The sequence below is a fragment of the Trachypithecus francoisi genome, unplaced genomic scaffold, assembly GCF_009764315.1.
Source record: "Trachypithecus francoisi isolate TF-2019V2 unplaced genomic scaffold, Tfra_2.0 Lachesis_group2, whole genome shotgun sequence".
Taxonomy (NCBI): Eukaryota; Metazoa; Chordata; class Mammalia; order Primates; family Cercopithecidae; genus Trachypithecus; species Trachypithecus francoisi.
In genome coordinates this window covers 106,592,858-106,605,487 of record NW_022681465.1, presented here as the reverse complement: position 1 = coordinate 106,605,487, position 12,630 = coordinate 106,592,858, and the positions used below count along the sequence as shown (strand labels likewise).

General features: G+C 39.8%; 1 protein-coding gene across 1 annotated transcript in view; it reads right to left on the bottom strand.

The window, feature by feature from the left end:
- Positions 1-5,294: 5,294 nt before the first annotated feature.
- LOC117065280 (synaptic vesicle glycoprotein 2C-like) overlaps positions 5,295-12,630 on the bottom strand; it is a 54,138-nt gene continuing 46,802 nt past the window's right edge. Inside the window, exon 2 of the mRNA XM_033179906.1 lies at positions 5,295-6,472. Coding sequence (XP_033035797.1) covers positions 5,687-6,376 — 690 coding nt within the window. The 5' untranslated portion in view covers positions 6,377-6,472 and the 3' untranslated portion in view covers positions 5,295-5,686. The remainder of the gene's footprint in view (positions 6,473-12,630) is intronic.

Sequence of the window (12,630 nt, the reverse complement as noted above, 5' to 3'; positions counted from 1 at the left end):
TGGTAATAGGAGCCAAACCTTATTCATCTTAATCTTTCTTTCAGGGCCTTGAGCTATGCCCCACGCATCCTGGCTACTTCATAACACCACTTCATCAAACACTGAAGCTGTAACACCAGTGTGACAGCTGAAATCACTGATATTCCAGATAAGATGTTAAAATTTTTTGTTGTTTAGCTATGGAATCCTTTCTTCACCTAAATGGATGAATCTGAGTCTGCTCTGATGAAGCAGAGGGAAGGGATGCCAGAGGGGGTCCCGTCAACACCTCCCCACTCCCACTCCAACTCCAAAGAGGGCTCTGCAGAACAAGCACATCTAATTGGCATGTCTAGAGGAGCACATAGACCAAATTTTAAACATGGCCACTGGTTCTGAAGGGAAACAGGAGCTTTTAAGAGGATTGTAATAAGATTTTTCTTTTTTAAAAAAATTAAAAAATCTAAAAGCATTATGCAGAGGAATTTACTACTGGCTGTTAGTTATTTTGGGGCCAAAAGACTCTCTAACCCTGTGCTAAGCTGTCTGATACATTCATTACTCATTGTCCACCTCCTGTTTAGCTGTGTTCTCTGGTTAAACCTCCCTTTTCAGAATCTCACATCTGCTATTCTGGTCCTGACCTTTTCTACCTACCAGATTAACACCCTCCAAAATGAACTTCACCAGCCTCCTCATCTGCTCTACCTTCCCTGTACCTGCCCAATCCCTTGGCTATCATCCTCAACTACCTGCTTATCTTTCTCATTCAGCAAATTTTTCCATTAATCTTCCAGAAATGCTTCCAATTCTGATGCCTCGCTCACCCTATTAACTGATACAGTTTGGGATTTCATCATGTTTTGCCTGGGCTATTGCATTAGCCTCCTAACTGATATTCACACCTCTATTAACTATTACAGCAGCTATCATTTATTAGTGTTTGCTATATAATCAATGTTTTGCTAAGAGTTATACATTATCTCATTCAATCTTCCCAATCTAATTGGGTATTCTCATAGCACCAACATACAGCTATGAAAACAGAGGCACAGAGAAATTTAAATTACTTGCAAATGGTCACATGCGTAAGTAGCTTAAAGTCTATTTGACATTTTAAGTCTCTCTCCCATCTAACTATCTCCCCACACTGCTGTGAGAGGAAGCTTTCTAAAACACAGGTCTAATGATTTAATGATAGTCCAAACCCCCACTTTGGCATTAAGGTCTTCACAACATATCCACAATGTGACCTGTCAGCTCCAACACTACTACCCCTACCACATATAAGTTCACATAATGGCCTACCAAGTCCAGGCTATTGGGCAATTATAACATCTTCCTGAAGTGCCATCCTTCCTCTTATCTGCGTGGTAAACTCTTATCCAGCTCTCAAAACCCTGTTTATATTTTTTATTTTAAGTTCTGGTATACATGTGCAGAATGTGAAGGTTTGTGACATAGGTATACACGTGCCATGGTTCAAAACCCTGTTTAAAAGTCAATTCCTAGATGAATTTTCATCAGTTCCCAAAGGCAAACCTGGTAGTTCCTTCCTCTGCAATCCTACAGCATTTTATTCAGTATCTTTGTCATAGAAAAAACAAAAAACATAAAGCACTAAAATTTATCACAAGTGTATCTGTCACATTGTTAATAAATACATAAATAAATAAATAAAAATAAAGTTCCTGAATGACAAGGTCACAACATACTAATCAGAATATCCTCTCAATGTACCTTGCCAGGTACCTGGCTCAGAGTTGGTACTCAATTAATGCTTATCGAATGAAATGTTCTTGCTGTTTCCATTTTTCTGAACAACATTCATGTTTCTTCCCAAAGCAATCTGGCCCTGTCTCAGTTACGCTGCTAAAACTCCTGTCCTGAAAACTACCAATGCATATGGGAATTAGGGGTAGCAGTTGATATTTGCCTTGAAAAGGATAAAAGAAACACATGATGTTTCACTATTAATTAATTCAGGTTTAGTTATAAAAGCACATTTTGGGTTAGAAGATGTTCCTTTGCATCTATTTTGTACTAGTCAACACCTGGCTGTGATAATATTTTAGTTCTTAAATATCGCTCATCTTTGTAACCCTCAGCAATAAAGCAGTTGAACCAATAATGATCATTTTCTCTGCTTCACTGGCTGGGTCTTAGGAGAAAATAAGCCAGTGAGCGGGAGGCAAGCCCCTCTGATGCAAGGGAAGAGGTGCCAGCATACTGCTTGTTCTGCTCTAATGGGCTAGAGTCAGGGTAGGGCTAAGCTGAAAATGGTTGCACATCTTTCCTGCCTAGGGGTAATCTTAGAACCATACTTGCCCCCCTCAACAACCAGTGGACAGGAGCTGAGTCAGAAGGCCCACTTCCACAGCATCCACTCTAAGCCACAGCAAATGGGAAGGGAGAAGGCCTGATGTCCTGGAAAACCCCACCTTGTGACCGAGGCCTGGAAATCTGGAGGACACATTTTCACTTCATTCAATATGAAGGCTTAAAAACTTCCTAGTCTGGCTCATTGTGTTTACTGTGCTCACTGTGTTCATCTTAAGAGCTGTTTGCAGCAGCCAATAACTCTTAATTGCCAGCCTCTACTGCAAGACTGTGGCACCTGAAAGCTATACATCCCTTCCTTCTTCCAGCAAGTTCCAGACGTCCCCTTTCCCCTGGCTGCTCCTTTCTCTGGCCTCTCCTCTACCTCCTTAATGATTCCTCCTCCACCACCAGCCCCATAAATAGTATTCAGCAGGAAACCATTCTCTCCTGCATTAAGGTCATTGGCAATGTTGTCTTAAACAACATGGCTTCCAAATCTCTGGGCATTTCAGCTTGAATGGGGAATAGTCCACTGGCACTCCTCTTTGTCCCCAATGACCTCAAAATGAGAGAGTCTCAAACTAAACATTTTCATCTTTCTCCCTCCTGCTAAAATCTATATTCTGCCTTACCTAATTTAACAAATTGCCATTTTTTCATTAATTGGTCCCTTCCTCCCCACTCGAAGCTAATCAATGAGCAAATCCTTGCTGACTCTACCTCTGGAGTAGCTCTGAAATCCATTCCTTCTCTCCACTGCTTTAGTCAGGGCTTTACCCTGTAACATGTTCTCCCTGCTTGAAGTCTCTTTATTTACACTTGTCTTATGGCCACAGATACTTGGTATCTAGACTGGCAATCTACCCATTTGTGATTTCTCCACACTAGACTATAACTTCCTTGGATAGAGAAATCTTGTCTCTCTTTTTTGTCTTATTATCCTTGTGACAATACTGTGCTTTACACACAGTAAGTGCTTAATAAATAGACTTTGGCAATAGAGAACAGCCTATCTTTAAGTGACTGCCCTTGTTCTTCCAAAGAGCAGATCATTAGATAATTAAATATTTACTCTAACTTATTCTGGCCCAATTAACAATGTTATATATACACACAGACCACACACACAGATATACACACACTGTATGCCCTTAGATACCTTTAAGTCAATCTTTTAGCAAACACAAAGAGAGGCTCAATCTCCCAAATACTTAAAACATAAATTGGGTTGTATTTTTGTTCCTGGTCTTCCTTGAGGAAAATGACACAATGCTTAGTAGCAAATGAGAAATTATTTTGCAAATCTATATCCTCAAAATGCCACCAAACATGGGTCAGGCATCCTGCTTTCTTGCATTTTGATCTTATTGCTATGACTTAGTGTGGTAATTATATTACAAAGTTATTATTCGATGAAATGAAAATGGCAAAACAATTTAAATGCTTGTCTAAAAAGACTCTGTTAGAATGCAATTATGAGTGAAAATACTATGGCAAAATAATTGAAATGCAAGTCTGGAAGGCACAGTTATGAAAGCATTAAAATGCTCCTGTTGGGGACTCACAACACTGAGTGAAACTATACACTCCTGGGGACACATTTTTAATTCACTAAAGCAGGCAACATTGATGGGCAGATGAGAATATCTGTGCTCCAGTTGTTCTGCAGCATTATCTACACTTCTAAATGCCACCCGGGGGTAGGTAACATCACCAGGGTTTCTGGGTTTGGAGGATGGTTTGATAAGAGAACCATATATCATACTGTGCTTTCATACAGCACCAGGAAGATAAAGGCACAGGGCAAGTTGGGCTTAGATTTTTCTGTAGTGTTTCCAGTATAAATGGTAGGATCATAACATTAAAATATTTTTTATTCTAAATTTAAGCTGGCAATTATTAAATATTTATGTGGGTATATTTCTAAGGGTCTATCTTCTTTACACATTCTGCTGATATACTCCTTTAGCAAAATCTCAATACATATTTTGATGTCTAGGCTTACAGTTGGATACACATGCTCACCAAAAGAAAAAAACAAAAATGCAATACAGTGCTAGATACAAAACCAATCTACTGAGATGATCAATTTGATGAATGACCAAGGACCCCCCTCTGAAGCGTGGTGATGTCTGCATTTGATAGTGGAATACACAAATGAGTGTACCAGCAAAATATGCAAAATATGCTCCTGACTCCCATCCCTTCAACCTACACAATCTACTTTCATGGATCCATTTCTTTTAGCTAAGCGTAAAGAAATGAATACTAGGAGTAGATCATATAAAAGAAACAAGTGTTAAAGGAATAAAAAGATGTATATCGTTTTCTCATTCATGATTATCTCTCTTGTGTTGTCATAGAGCAAGTTAGGATATGGCATTTAATTTTAATCACCCAGAAAATTTCTCAGCATCAGTGATAACAACATTACTTAATAAAGTTACTAGGTTTCCACAAAAAGAATTGTATACTTTTGTTTTTGAAGCTTTAAAGAAATCCCTTGGAAATGTAGATACAAAGTATTCTTACTTTCTTTCATAGACTCTGAAACACATAAAGATTTAATATGCACATAACTGTGTTTTCTGAGGCACGAATTGCAAAAGCAGTTTGGAAATCCTCCTGATTTTATATACCAAGTGTTTGCTGTGGATCCTTAAACTGCTGGGAGGATATTTCACTGCATGCTTGCTTCTTGCCTACTTACTTTCCCCTTGCACAAACTCAGAGAGTGTTAACTATAGCTTTGTAAAAATACAAACCTGAGTGCATGGTAACTTCAAAACAAAAATCAAATCTGCTGTATAGATATTTTATAAAGAGGTTATATTATTAACACACACATTTAAATACTTACATGATTTAAAAGAATATAAAGAAGTTTTTCTAGTTTGGACACAAAGTTACACACCTTGAAAAAGATTTTAAAATCACCTATAGAAAATTATATGAATAAGGCTAGTTGAAAATCTAAGCAAACATACACATAGATAATAGAAAAAAATTAAAGTTATCAAGTTCCTAAAATAAACTACTGGATTACACATAAAATTTGACATTTGAAATCACATTTGTCAGAGTTTTACAGAACTAATCTCTGTATTTAAAAAAGTGTTAAATATAACAGCATTACTAACTTCCAAGAGAGTAGCTTTGGAATTTAATAAAGGAGAAATCAATGCAACTATGATAAAAATATAAGTTAAAACATACTATAACTTACTTTGAAATGCATAAAAATAAATTGGGTTGATGGACAGATGATAAAGAAAATACAGTAAATGTGAACTACAGAATCCAGGTGGTAGGTATACACAGGTGTTCGCTGTACAATTATTTTTATTCTTTTGTATGCTTAAAATTTTTTGTAATAAAAAATTTGTTAGAAAAAATGCAGTGCTCTAGATGAAAAGTATTTATTCTCTATGTTGATAACTGTGCTTAACAAATAAGCCAGTTTCAGAGTTGGTCTCATGGATACCACACACTCACCTAGCCATCCAGATCCTGAATTTGGGATGCAGAGGTCTGTCTCAGCACTGGGTAACACGAAGCCAACGACAAACACCTCTACGCCATCTGCCATAAGAGCCATGCCCAGGACGAAGAAAAGGGCCCATTGAAAACGACCATGACCGCATTCTTGGATTATCAACTCATACTGCTGAGCTAGCTCTTCCTCATCAGCTCTCCTTTCTGATTCCAGCTCCCGCCGGTCCTTGTACTCATCGCCCTTGGGCTGCCCCACTGACACGATGCTGTCCTTCGCTTGGTTCATACTGGGGATGCCCTGATACTCCCCCTCATAGATCTCATCATCTTCATCATGGCCCTCAGTGGCTTCACTTGAGCCTTCATCATCGTTGGCCTCCCCATTATAGGTTTCTCCAGCCGGATAGTAGTCATCATCGTCTTCTTCATCTTGGAACCGACTGTAGGACCTCTGGGTGTATTCATCCTGGGCTCGGTCCACGGCTTGATTCACCTTCTTTACTGTTTGTTTCTTCACCTCTCTGGCAATGTCCTTGGCACCCTTCATCAGTGAAGTCCTATCCTTGTAAGAGTCTTCCATCTTTTCTCGACTGATGGCCAATGAGAAGATGGGAATTTTTCACAGCCTCAGTGGTTCAGCTCTGATGGCATCATCCACTTTGGGTTCAAAACAGAACTGCGAAAGAAGAAACAGAGGAGATATTCATTATTTCTTTCCATATATTTTTCTTCCATCTATTTCTTGGCCTCTTTTCATTGCCCCACAAACTACAACACAGAATTAGTTTTTCCTTTTTTTTTTTTTTGATCTCATTGTATACATATGTACACCCTATGCTGCTTCTCTGAGCAAAGTGTGAACGTCACTTGGAGTATGTAGGGTTTTCGCTGCTATCATTATTGTTTTGTTTTAAGGAATTCTATCCCCAGGGTAACAGTACACAGGAATTCCCCTGAGAATAAAACAGAGCATTTTGCATCTTTCAAAGTACACCCAACACATTTTGAAATTGCTATAAGCATATACCTTGATTGAGAAAAACAGTATTGCTCATGGACACAAACAAATATTGCAAAGGCAAAACCAGAGTATTAGAAGAATCCTACTGGGCCTATTTCCTCACATTGAAAAGCAAGCAGCCTCGTATACAATTACTATCAAATCATAGCTAGGTTTGTAAAATTGGATTTCCCCCCATACTTAACATTGTATTTTCTTCCAAAAAATGGTAACAGGGACTCACATGGCACCTCAAACAGACAAGGAGCATATTCCCCTCGTATAGTGTCATATCCATAGGATCGGCACAGTTCCTCAAATGATTTTACGGATGCATTTGATATTGAATTAGAACATATGGCTTGTTCGGTGGGAGGAGTCTGCCCTTTCAGAAACTACCCCCAGGCCATCGGGGACAGGTAAGCTCCACGCCATGTACCTCCACAACCCCACTTCTATTTTCTTCATCTCTGGATACCCACTACACACACACACTCTCTCTCCCTCCCACCTCCTCCAACTGCCACTCTGGTTAGCTGCTGTTTTGGTAGTAAAGTCTGGACCTTCCATGACCTGTTATTTGGTTTTCTTTTTCACTGATAGCCTCCTCGTGCCTTGGTTTCTTAAATTCAGGCTGACCTCTTGGTAACTTGTATTCCATTTGTCCACTCAGCTGCCTCTTCTGGTGGCTCATGTGAGTCATGGTCAGGTTCATCCTTGTACACAGATGATACGGAGGTTAAAACAGTCTTTCTCCCCCATCATTAACTCCCCAAGCCTTAAGCTACGGCAGCATTCCAAACATTGATTTATATAATCGTCATTTCTACTTTTTCATTTTGTACGTAGTTTAAAATATTTAAAGTGGCTATTACTAACATACATTTAACTACTCATCCAAATGCAACAATCAGACCCAGCAATAAAGACAAACAGGTGTTTGTTTATAAATGGACCTTGCTTCATTCCCACTGAATAACTACAAATGCCCAGTAGGCAAAACAGGAGTATGACTCTCACAGACCTGCGTTTGGGAAGATGATAAAATGAAATTAAAATAAACATATGATTGCAAGGTTTTCAACCAAATGTTTCAGTAAACGATTTTCTGTTTGTCTTCCTTTTTTTTTTAAGAACTGAGAGGAAGAGAAAGGGAGGAAGAGAGAGATGGGAGAATCCATGAGAACAGTAAGAAAAAATGGAAAGGTGGTAACAAAGGAGGCTGAGGATGGGGTGCTCAGAAACTCAAGAAGTCAGGGAAAAGGGGCAGGCAGGACAATGACGAAATTGAGAGACATTTCCTACTTTAAAAATTAACAGAAAATCAGAATAATTCTCACTATAAATAAAATAAACTGCCATCCTATCCATTGAACGGATGATCACATCAGACACTGCATACCAGCTGCCTCCTGTACCCAGTCAGCCCCAGAAACACCATTAAGTGAGCTCCAAAGACCGCTTAGTTGAAAGCGAAGTCTGAACAACCCTACGGCACCACCCCAGTGCCTTTCATAATGGAAAGCTTCTGCCATAGCTGTTTCTAAGAAATTGTACATCAACTGACTGCGTATGGCTTTTTTGCTTTTGTCCTCAGCCACAGGTATCCTTACCACATGCTTTACAGGGTTTTCATCCCTAAAGAGGTCCCTGTATAGAAGCCACCTCTGTAAGAGGCAAGAGGTATGATATCTCACATGTCATGGTTATGACTGGAAAAGTGGACAATTCTAACCCCCTAAGTAATCTAAGCACTTGAGCAATGAGAAATAAAATAAAATAAAAATTTTACAATTAAGCATTCCAACTTTGAAAAAATTCTTACAGAAATCTTTGTTTTAATTCTGGGACAGAACAAAGCAATGTGCACATATAAGTTCTCTTTTTGTCTCTCAAGATTTCTCATACCCCACACCGAAGCTCAGGTAAGTTCCTTGAGGAAAGAGACTTGTTCTTTAGTCTGTAGTCTTATTAAAGCAAAGAAGACTTTTCTGTGCTCTTTCATAAACGAGAAATATGAACACTTATTCAAAAATGCTATATAAAATTAGATGTTTGTAGATGTCGCCTTTGGGGTAAGCTGGTGAAGGGTACAGGGGTCTCTCTGAATTATTCCTTATAACTACGTGTGAATCTACAATGATTTCAAAATACAGAGTTAAACCAAAACCCCAGGTTTGTACTATCTTTGTAAAGCCATCTTGGAATAAGTGCAGGATGATTGGCTGGGGGCAGATGATTCAGGGGCAGAGTTATAATTCTATGGCTATTATCTCTGTCTGGTAAATGGAAAAATGTAAAAAGTTTGGCTCATTCCAGATATTGCCAGGAAAAAGGCAGATTGATATCTACATGGGAAGGTCATGCTTGAATTAAAGCAGCAATTCTCAAGGGTGGGGCTTACACACCAGGTGTGGCCTATAAGTAGGTCCGCGAGCAGCTGTTTATAGTATCATCAATGTTTACTTTTGTTTCTCGAATAAATTACGGAGTTTCACCACATAATATGTGTCGGACTTTGTTTCAATGAAAAACAAAACAAACCACCTTGATTTGGTGCTTACTATGTGTAAGGCATTGTGCTAAAAACTTCATGTACATCCTTTTATTCTTTTATTTAATCTTTACTTTAATCCTACAAAATAGATATTATAGTTCTCCATTTTACAGATGAAAAAATTAAGGCTTAGAGAGATTAAATAGCCCAAAGTCACAAAGCTTGTTAGAGGAGATGCTGGACTCAAGCTCAGATGTGTCTGACCCCAAAGCCTTACACCTTATGTTCATCTGCCTCACACAGTGGTCTCACTAAGGTCTTATTAAATGAGGTGGCCTTCTTCCTAGTCATTTCAGTATTTCAGTAACTTTTTTTCCTACACTAGAATGGTTTTATACTTGCTCCTCTAAATTGTCTTTAACATCCTGAAGTAAAGAGAATTGCTGTGAGGCCTTTAATCAGTGATGAGCTTTATATGGGTAATAATTTTAAAATGTGGTCTTGTTTGTTCCAATAAACTACCCTAGGATGGTAGCTGTACTTCAAAAGATAATGTAACCCTGTTAAATAAGACATCAGTGGGCCAGGACAGTGGGAAAGTAGGCAAAGCAATGAAACTCTAACAGCCTCTGATTAAGTACATGATGCTCCTCGTTTACTCAAGTCAGTTTCCTTCTCCACGAAATAAGGGTAATAATAACCACCTTCCAGTGTTGTGAGGATTAAATGAGTTGTTTATACCAGTTTTAGGGCAGAATCTGACACATATTCAGTGGTTTCAATTCAGTTTCCCCAGGAACAGACCTAGCCATAAGGAGTCAGCTGCAAATCACTTATTAAAGAGTAAGGGAGTCAGGGAGCCAGGTGGGGAGGGGGCGATGGAAGCAGGGCTGCAGTTTTAGGTATTGTACCATGGAGCAAGCTTCAGGAGGAACTCTGGAGTACAAATTATGCCTCGGAAGTTTTCCCCACTCAGGCAAAGGTGCTGGGCTTTCATAACCCCATGCCAACTATTGGCTGAGGGCTCCTGGGGGCAATGATGGAATGTAGGAGCTTCCTGTTCTCTGCACCAAAAGGCAAGGCAGTTCCGGTAGCCTGAGGGCAGTCCACTGAAGAGCTACAGGTGCTGGCCAAGGAAAGCAAAGGCACACTGAAGCCAGGTGGGGAGAGCACAGGACGATAAAAGGGGTCCAGCGACCCAGGGCATTAACAGTATCTCCTGTAATAAGCACTTGATAAATATCTGTTTAGATCCCATACTTATCATGCTAAGCTGCAGGATACAAAGCCGATTAAAAACAGCCTTTATAGAAGTGGCTGTTAAACCAAACAATGTTTACAGCAAAGTGAACCTGATATAGTCAATGACATGCACGATCATTGTGCATGATATTTTGCACAAATATGTAAAATATAAAGAATATACACATAAGCATTACTCTGGCAAAACACAGGTTTTTTTTTTGTTTTTTGTTTTTGCTCCTTTGATGGTTCATGACAAATACACATATTCAATACCACTATATACTATTTCAAAACTTTCCTACACAAGCTGCCACCCTACCCAACCCCCACACACAGATGTTTCTCTTGGTGTTTCCCCACATCGCCCAAACATGCAGTCTTTCCTTTGCTTTACTCCTCATCACCACCATCAATCTAAAGATCTTGGATAGCTCCTCCTCCCCTAAATGTTCTAGAATCTTCTGGATGCTGGGAGAGTCCATTCTTCTAACAACCGTATTTATGCAGATTTAAAGCCATTGTGCGCTGATAGAGTAATGATAGCAATAATAATGGCTAATCTGTTATTATGTCAGCCATGTGCCACTCACTTCAGATGCATTATCACACAATAATGCTCACAAACATTGTATGGGGTAGGTACTTTTAAAATCCCTACTTCACAGATAAGAAAACTGAAACCTACCCAGGAATAATGCCACCCTATGCAATGCTACGCCAGAGCCCAACCACAGACCCACTACATCTGCTACATTTTCGTGGAAATGGGAGCCTGTGATGGAAATCGGGATCTGAAACAGCATAGGTGTGTAGAAGGCAGCCCCCATACCAGTAGACTCAGGCTCTTCTAAACTACTTGCAGATACGTAGTGTGCTGGGATTGGGCACAGGGGCTCATAACATCCCTCTTCCTCTCTTAAGCTTGGATCTAGAGGAGATATTCGACACAGAAGACAAATCGTGAACTACTTGCCAGCTGACTGGACAACTGCATCCAATTTTATCCCTGATGCCACACCTCCCTCCCAAGTCAGGCATGCTGGGCTACACAGGACTCCTTCTGGAGTCTGGTGGGGTTGAGGGGGGAGCTTTCCATGAAGCTTTCCACTGAGCACATCTTTGAGATGAAGAAATAGAAACTGACCCATCATCCCAGCCTGTCCAAATCTCTGACATTAAGTGTTTATTATTTAAAGACACCTCTTGCCCTCCAACCCTCTAAACTACCTGTATGCATACATTCTCATTCTTTAAGGTACAGTTCAAAAATCACCTCTTCCATGAAATGAATTTCTTTCTTTATTGCTTAGCGTAATCACATCTTGCAAGCTAAGTGTAGCCAGTTTCCTCCTGGCATTCAATCACGTTTTCTATTATGCTCATCAATACATGTGATGGCCTTCCCTATTAGAGTGTAACTTCCCTGAAAGCAGGAAACTTTTCTGAAAGCAGTAAAATAAAACACCATAAAGTAATGTTATTGGGTATTTTGTTTGTTTGTTTTTTGAGACAGAGCCTCACTCTCCCACCCAGGCTGGAGTGCAGTGGTGTGGTCATGACTCACTGCAGCCTCAACTTCCTAGGCTCAAGTGGTCCTCCCACCTCAGCCTCCCGAGTAACTGGGACTACAGGTGTGCACCACCATGCCAGGCTAATGTTTTATTTTTTGTAGAGATAAAGTCTTTTTATGTTTCCCAGGCTGATCTAGAACTCCTGTGCTCAAGCAGTCCTCCTACCTCAGCCTCCCAAAGTGCTGGGATTACAGGTGTGAGCCACTGCATCTGGCCTTAAAGCAATGTTATTAAATTAGGACTCAAGCACCATAAGGGGCCAACTCTTAGTTCCTCCACTTTCTTTACCAGGCAATTTGTCTGGATCAGAAGTTCCCCAAGGTGCAATCTGCAACATGTGGTCCTATAAGGTGCTCTGAGAGGACAAAGTTGTATGGTCATATAAATTTTGGAAGTTTCTGTCTCACACTTACTTCATGTGGAGTACGAGTAGGAGGGTTACAGTACAAAGCCTGTTATAAAGAACCTTGCTTAAATTTGTTACCCAATTATTTCCAAACTTTCCTAATAACAGAATTCCC